Source organism: Sinocyclocheilus anshuiensis, unplaced genomic scaffold (assembly GCF_001515605.1).
Source record: "Sinocyclocheilus anshuiensis isolate Anshui unplaced genomic scaffold, SAMN03320099.WGS_v1.1 scaffold747, whole genome shotgun sequence".
Classification (NCBI taxonomy): domain Eukaryota; kingdom Metazoa; phylum Chordata; class Actinopteri; order Cypriniformes; family Cyprinidae; genus Sinocyclocheilus; species Sinocyclocheilus anshuiensis.
In genome coordinates this window covers 562,835-570,838 of record NW_015548225.1, presented here as the reverse complement: position 1 = coordinate 570,838, position 8,004 = coordinate 562,835, and the positions used below count along the sequence as shown (strand labels likewise).

Sequence of the window (8,004 nt, the reverse complement as noted above, 5' to 3'; positions counted from 1 at the left end):
AAAATCATTTGCTATGCACCAGCTGGGCTGGCAGTATGATGGCTCTCAGTCTTTTAAGCTTTTATATATATATATATATATATAATCAAATTTTTATTATTTTTAATACTTAGGCTCTCTTAACCTCTAAAGTAATTGTATTTATTTAATTTACTATAGGTGTGGAACTTCCAAGAATTAATTACAATTTCAATGGAAAGAAGTACAGATATTCTTATTTGTGTTGTGTGGACATATACCCGGTGGCCAAAAAGGTATTGTCCGTTTTCATTTTTACAGTACATTTATGAACTTGGCAAAATTTCAAGGTAAATACATTCCATAAGAATCAAACCCATGACCTTGGCTTGGCAGTGTTAGTGGCATTTTCTACCAGTTTTTGTGACTCAGTACTGAGCATTCGCTATTTTGTACAGATTGTGAAGTTTGATGCTGAGACAAAGCAGCAGATTGAGTGGACTGGAGGAGACGGTTTTGCCTCAGAGCCTGTTTTCATTCCTAGGCCCGATGCAGTTGATGAAGATGATGGTAATTTACTGTCTTTCATAATAAATAATTTGTGTGACGTTTGTGCTTTTGACCAAAACAATCACATTCAGCTGGATCATATCATCAGGAACAAAAATTGTGTAAATTAAATTGAATGGCATTTAATTTTCATTTTATGCTTTTATACATTTTTAACTTAACTTGTCTTAACATTAAACTGTTTGCTTTCTCTTTTCTCAATTTTTAGGTGTAGTCCTGACAAGTGTCATAAACGCCAAACCAGCGCAGGGTGGCTTTCTACTGGTGCTTGATAGCAAGTCTTTCAAAGAGATTGCCCGGGCATGTATAGATGTAGATTTTCACATGGACATGCATGGCTACTTCATACCGGACAACAGTTAAGAGTTTGATGTCTGCCAGCTGTATAGGCATAAAAACAGAGATTGAGAATCTCCTGTAAATGTTGGGATTTTGATAATCTGGTTACAAAGTTGTCAAAGACATATTGTATGAAGTTGCGTTTTATGACTGACCGTATACAGTTGTTTGCAGAAGAACCCAGGACGAGCTCCGAACCATGAAAATGTTTCTACACATGATTTCTTGTTTGGAAATAAAATATGTACATGTATAAATTGTAACCGTTTGAAAGGTCATTAATTGCATTTAGTTCAAACAGAAACATGTGAACTGTATTTGTTTGCTTGCATACAGAAATCATAAAGTGACGTTATTTCTGTCATTATAGTTAGAGCCAGTGTTAGTATAGTATAGTACTATAGCCAGTGCTGAAGTGCATGTAAAATACTGTACATTAAAAATACAAGAAGGCTACATCTTTTTAGTACAATGTTACTGCGCTTTATTGTTGGCTTCAAGTCATCTGTTATTGAGCTATTAATATCACCACACATGAAAGAAAAAAAATAATTATTTTGTTAATGAATTATGTATGCAACTAGTCAAAAGTATGAGCTCACCTACTTATTACTAATTTCCGCATTTTATAATAATACTATGATTATATCTAAGAAACAAAACAGGTGTATGGACTTGAATCTGTTGTGAAATGTGGGGTGGGGGGATCATGGCCTCATTTTGTGATGTTTTTTTAAATTTTGTCATAATACTGTTTTGATCTGTTTAGCTACTTTTTTATAGTGTGATTTTTGGTAAATTGCATTAAAACCGGTTTGGGATTACCCACAATCACAGGCCTAATTATTAGTAATTCTAATAACATTATATGACCCGCAACAAAAATGAACTAAAAACAAAACACAAAAATGTTCTACCCCCCCTTATTTAATTCTTAGATAATAACAAGTGAGATTTCAAAGAATCTGTCATCATTTACTCACCCTCAAGTTGTTGAACATAAAATGCTTTGAAGAATGTGAAACAGAAAGTTTATGGCCTCTTATTTAATTCGTAGATAATAACAATTGAGATTTCAATAACATTCTCATCACTGAAATTGTACTATGAAATCTGGACAGACACCTTCCTGAATGAGCCACTATGAATCTTTTTAGAGAACCGATTCAAACGATTCGAATCAAAAGGACGATTCAAAACCTCCGCTATCAATCGTTTGATCACCAGGGGGCGCCAGAAACGTGTTCCTGAAGGTGGTGACGACATATTCCTGAGACGGGCGCTGGAATTAAACGAGACATGACTTTGTCAAGTCTATTTTCAGTTTAATATTTTGATTATATCTTGATGAACTGACGAACTGCCTCTGCACCAAAATGTCTGTGCTCAGAGCCATCAGATGCAACGTAAATGTTTGAATCTTCTCTTTCTTTATCTTAACGCGTGTGTTTTGCTTGCGTTTGCTCAAAATGACGTTGCATGCGTTAACGTGACAGCGTTGTTTGTGAATGGACGCAGTGAGCGTAAAGTTGCACTGTCACCTTGTCAAATACCAGGCAGGCGTAATGTCACGTTGTAAAATTATGGTTGCATTGACATGTCTCTCTGTGTGTTTAGCCTCAAGTGCTGTGCAGAAATCTAATCGCGCGGTCTTCATCCAGTCTGACTGCTGGAGAGAGGCGAATCACACAAGTTCTGAAGGAGAAGTTTCCTCACGCTTCGTCGCTCAAGGTTGTGGATATATCAGGTTAGTCCTGACTCTGAATGAAGCTGAAGATCTGAATCGTGTTTAAACAGTCAGGGGATGTGCTGTAATGTATTTGCGTCCATTTCAGGAGGCTGTGGTGCAATGTACGAAATACACCTCGAGTCTGATGAATTTAGAGGAAAGAGAACAGTACAACAGCACCAGTTAGTCAATCAGGTACGTCAAATACGACATCCATAATTATGTTCAGTATAACAGTTCTATAAGCTCTATTACTACGGTGGACGAGAAGTGCAAAACAAATCACAAATCTGAAAACAACATAACAAATTACAAACGCAAATGCAAGTCTAAAAAACAAAATAACAATTCAGAAAACACAACGACAAATCCGAAAACAAATTAACAAGTCAGAAAACAACGACAAATCAGACAAACCGGAAGAGGTAGGTATAGTTTGAGACAGCGCCATTGGTTTGGGATTACTCACCGCTGACTGGACGAGACATCTGTCAATCAACGTATACAGGAAGAACCAGCCGAAGAACAGCAGAGTCCTGGAAGAAAGTTCGGAGATGGTATTAAAGTAGCTCAGTTTAAATGTATGAATTGCCCTTACTCTGGAATAAAAAATACGGAGTGTATATTTACATTTAGTTAAAAGTGGCTGTAAATCATCAGCTTCAGTGGCGCAGATGGATAAACGCGTGTCGTTGGCTTTTTGACACGATCGACCCGGGTTCGATCCCGCCTTTTGCCGGACTTTTTTTTTCTCCCTTTTCAAATCTTGTATCACATCGTAAAGGCATTTATTTTCAATAAAAATTAAGGAAATAATCAAAAAGTTGAAAATAAAGTATCGGGTAGGGTTAGGGTAGGTGTAGGGAGGGCTTTATTGTACCAATAACGTGGCATCCATTTAATAATTTGAATTAAAATGATAATTTACACAATACGTTTTTTAACGTTAGCGTGTGATGTTGCTGTTTGAGCATAAACAATATCTGCAAAGTTACGAAGCTGAAAGTTCAATGCAAACGGAGATATCGTCTTTTAAAATTCTGGCAGTTTAATGCCTACAAAAACGGCTGGTAGGGACTACAACGAGTTACTTCCCGGGTTCGTGACATCACAAACCCAGATAAACCACGCCCTCGGGAAAAGGCAGCAAAGGGGGCGAGGCCTGCGCTGCTTTAGAGAAGAGGAAGAGAAAACTAGGGGTGCATGTAAAAAAATCTATTCATATATAAATCGCGATTCTGTCTTCTAACGATTCTAATGGATTCACAGGTTTCAAAATCAATGTTCAAAAGCAGCGGTTCTCAATACTGTTCCTCGCGTTGCCCCGCTCTTCACACGCTCTGCATCTCTCTCTCTCTCTCTCTCTCAGCTCAGCTCCAACAATAAACTGTTCCAATTATACACTTATTTTCACATAACTATGAGAAGCATTAATCCCTCTCTCTCTCTCTCTCATTCAGCTCAGCTCCAACAATGAACTGTTTCAATTATACACTTATTTTCACATAGCTATGAGAAGCATTAAACAGCATGTGGTTGCTGTACTGTATTAAAGCTTTAATCAGGATAAAACCGTATATTAAAAGCTAACATAAGCAGTAGCATTTACAAATAACAGCATATCTAAAAGTGAGACAACAACAAACAAAAAAAACATAGGCCTACCATTAAAAGCCGTGCTTGCACAAGTTCTGCGCGATCCTCTTCAATAATGTCCTCTGCTTCTCAATCGGCTCAAACTGATAAGTGATATTAATGACGCCGTTGTTTACAATACAACTGGAGCACATGCTGCTGAGGTGAGGGGCGGGACGCTTAGACGTGCACTAGAGGCGGTTTAGCCAATCACAACAAACTGGGCTAGCTAACCAATCAGAGCCCATCGCCTATTTCTGAGGGCGGGGCTTCATAAAAACAGGAAAAGATCAGTCCGTTTCTCAGAGAAGGGACAGAGCTGTGTGGAACAAAGGTAAATTATGTGAAAAAAATGTTTTTTAACCGAAGCATTAACACATGTTAAACTGCAACCCATAAACACAATCAAGCCTAGAAAAAACCCAGTGAACCACCCCTTTACATGGTCATGTGGTGAACAACTGAACATTGTTTATTAAAAGCACAAACATTACATATAATCTCTCAATTAATCCGAGGTCCTGAAAGCTGTATGCATAATAATTGAAAAAAAATTTTTAATATTGAATTAATATCACTGAGCAAGAGTGATGAAAACCAGCACAGCCTTAGTATTGAAGCATGATTGTGAGTGGTTTTTATACACCAGTTCAGTAAAAATGAAGTTAAAGGGATAGTCCATTGCATAATTTTTGCAGAACACAGAATAATTTTAAAAGATTGTTTTGTTTTATTTTTTATTTTTTTACAATGAAAGTCATTAGGGTCCAATCATTTTGTGTTCTGCAGAAGAAAGAAAATCATACAGGTTTAAAATGATACAAGTGTGCCAAATTATGCCAAAATATAGCCTTGTAGTTCCCTTTTTCTCCTCCACTATCAGTTCGTATGGACCGGGACAGAATATTTGGGGGAAAAAAAGCAGCTTCCTCTCCTCTTTCCTTTTCTTTTCATCCCAGCTATCCAAACAGGATGCATTAATAATAGTCTTCTTTATCTGATTTTTTTGTTTTAATATTAGCAGTACTGTGGCCTTTTACACAAAGCTGATTTCAGTGGCTACCCAGGTAAGCTTGAGATTAGTTTGAGCAAACTCAAACTTTTCTTGAAGATGGAGTGGTTTTAGCGTGAAACACATTCTGGTTAAGATATATATATATGGATTCACAGGTTTCAAAATCAATGTTCAAAAGCAGCGGTTCTCAATACTGTTCCTCGCGTTGCCCCGCTCTTCACACGCTCTGCATCTCTCTCTCTCTCTCTCTCTCATTCAGCTCAGCTCTGACAATGAACTGTTCCAATTATACTCTTATTTTCACATAGCTATGAGAAGCATTAAACATGGACGCGCATGCGGTTGCTGTACTGTATTAAAGCTTTAATCAGGATAAAACCGTATATTAAAAGCTAACATAAGCAGTAGCATTTACAACAGTATCTAAAAGTAATGTATGAGACAACAACAAACAAAAAAAACATAGGCCTACCATTAAAAGCCGTGCTTGCACAAGTTCTGCGCGATCCTCTTCAATAATGTCCTCTGCTTCTCAATCGGCTCAAACTGATAAGTGATATTAATGACGCCGTTGTTTACAATACAACTGGAGCACATGCTGCTGAGGTGAGGGGCGGGACGCTTAGACGTGCACTAGAGGCGGTTTAGCCAATCACAACAAACTGGGCTAGCTAACCAATCAGAGCCCATCGCCTATTTCTGAGGGCGGGGCTTCATAAAAACAGGAAAAGATCAGTCCGTTTCTCAGAGAAGGGACAGAGCTGTGTGGAACAAAGGTAAATTATGTGAAAAAAATGTTTTTTAACCGAAGCATTAACACATGTTAAACTGCAACCCATAAACACAATCAAGCCTAGAAAAAACCCAGTGAACCACCCCTTTACATGGTCATGTGGTGAACAACTGAACATTGTTTATTAAAAGCACAAACATTACATATAATCTCTCAATTAATCCGAGGTCCTGAAAGCTGTATGCATAATAATTGAAAAAAAATTTTTAATATTGAATTAATATCACTGAGCAAGAGTGATGAAAACCAGCACAGCCTTAGTATTGAAGCATGATTGTGAGTGGTTTTTATACACCAGTTCAGTAAAAATGAAGTTAAAGGGATAGTCCATTGCATAATTTTTGCAGAACACAGAATAATTTTAAAAGATTGTTTTGTTTTATTTTTTATTTTTTTACAATGAAAGTCATTAGGGTCCAATCATTTTGTGTTCTGCAGAAGAAAGAAAATCATACAGGTTTAAAATGATACAAGTGTGCCAAATTATGCCAAAATATAGCCTTGTAGTTCCCTTTTTCTCCTCCACTATCAGTTCGTATGGACCGGGACAGAATATTTGGGGGAAAAAAAGCAGCTTCCTCTCCTCTTTCCTTTTCTTTTCATCCCAGCTATCCAAACAGGATGCATTAATAATAGTCTTCTTTATCTGATTTTTTTGTTTTAATATTAGCAGTACTGTGGCCTTTTACACAAAGCTGATTTCAGTGGCTACCCAGGTAAGCTTGAGATTAGTTTGAGCAAACTCAAACTTTTCTTGAAGATGGAGTGGTTTTAGCGTGAAACACATTCTGGTAATATAAATATATATATATATATATATATAAATATAAATATATAAATAAATAAAGCTTTAGAATATACAAAGCATTTAAAATGGCAAAGCTTACATGTTTTAAGCTTTTGTGTGAACCTATAAAAATTAAGTTAATTCAGTTGATTCGCATTAATATAGTCACATATTTTCATTCATTTACCTTCACAAACTTTCGTTTTACCTTCTTGCAAATGCGTTCAAATTCTTGACAATTTTCATAACAATCCCTTAACCTTCAACAGAGAAGTGAATTGCGTAAACTCTGGATCAAACCTGTGTGAACCAAATGAACCTGATCTGAACTGGTTTGGATTTGTTTGGTTTTGTCAACTCTAAACCTATTCTGAGTTTGTTCAGTCAGCTTTGTGTAACAGGCCACTGGTCTCTCATCTTATCATTCGTCTGGCTAATTCATTACTGTATTTATTGCATTAGTTATGAGATCGCAATACATGTCATTAAAATAGTATTCAGTGTAAATTATAATCTATGGTTTGTTGTTCAACAGGCTCTCAAAGATGAGATTAAAGCCATGCACGGTCTACGCATATTCACTGATGTACCTAGAAAGTAGGAACTGCTCAGCGTCATTCTCACATCATGTCAGTCTGCCGTCTCACTACGATATTATATCACACACCTCAGTCTGTCTCTCTTTATAAAGTAAATTATGCAGAGTTTTAACAGTGGCAGAGGAGTAATTTACAGATGTTATTAATAAACGATGCACAGTTATAAAAAGATAGATATGGTTCACAAATGCTGTAATACGCACAAAATAAAAGACTGTCATTTTTTTTTTTTTGCCTGTAAATTAGAGTGTGAAAGAAAAACGTAAATGAGAGTGTGCAAGGCATGTGCATGGGTTGAATCTTCAGTCATTGTTCAGTAGTTTATTGATCCCGTTGTCTGTGTACAATCACACTTGGAAGTAGCTTTTGTCAGTTGTCTGATTTATTTTCTGTTCTGTCATTAGGTCTGTTGATCCATTAAATTATATCACATCCTTTCCCCTTGTGTGGCAGAAGATTGATTGTATTCTAGGACAAGAAAACCAGATGTTTTAAAGGGGTCATATGATGCTGCTAAAAAGAACATTATTTTGTGTATTTGGTGTAATGAAATGTGTTTATGCGGTTTAAGGTTCAAAA

The 8,004-nt window shown here is 36.6% G+C and overlaps 2 protein-coding genes across 2 annotated transcripts in view; both read left to right on the top strand.

Moving 5' to 3' along the window:
* Positions 1-1,417, top strand: part of LOC107654352 (beta,beta-carotene 15,15'-dioxygenase-like) — an 8,403-nt gene extending 6,986 nt beyond the window's left edge. Inside the window, exons 9-11 of the mRNA XM_016441393.1 lie at positions 160-254; positions 417-528; positions 737-1,417. Of these exons, the coding sequence (XP_016296879.1) occupies positions 160-254; positions 417-528; positions 737-891 (362 nt within the window). The 3' untranslated portion in view covers positions 892-1,417. The remainder of the gene's footprint in view (positions 1-159; positions 255-416; positions 529-736) is intronic.
* Positions 1,418-2,094: 677 nt separating this feature from the next.
* Positions 2,095-7,881, top strand: LOC107654356 (bolA-like protein 3). Its single transcript, XM_016441399.1, has 4 exons — positions 2,095-2,273; positions 2,485-2,614; positions 2,703-2,791; positions 7,362-7,881. The coding sequence occupies exons 1-4, from the start codon at positions 2,244-2,246 to the stop codon at positions 7,425-7,427; spliced, it is 315 nt and encodes a 104-aa protein (XP_016296885.1). The 5' UTR covers positions 2,095-2,243; the 3' UTR covers positions 7,428-7,881.
* Positions 7,882-8,004: the final 123 nt, after the last annotated feature.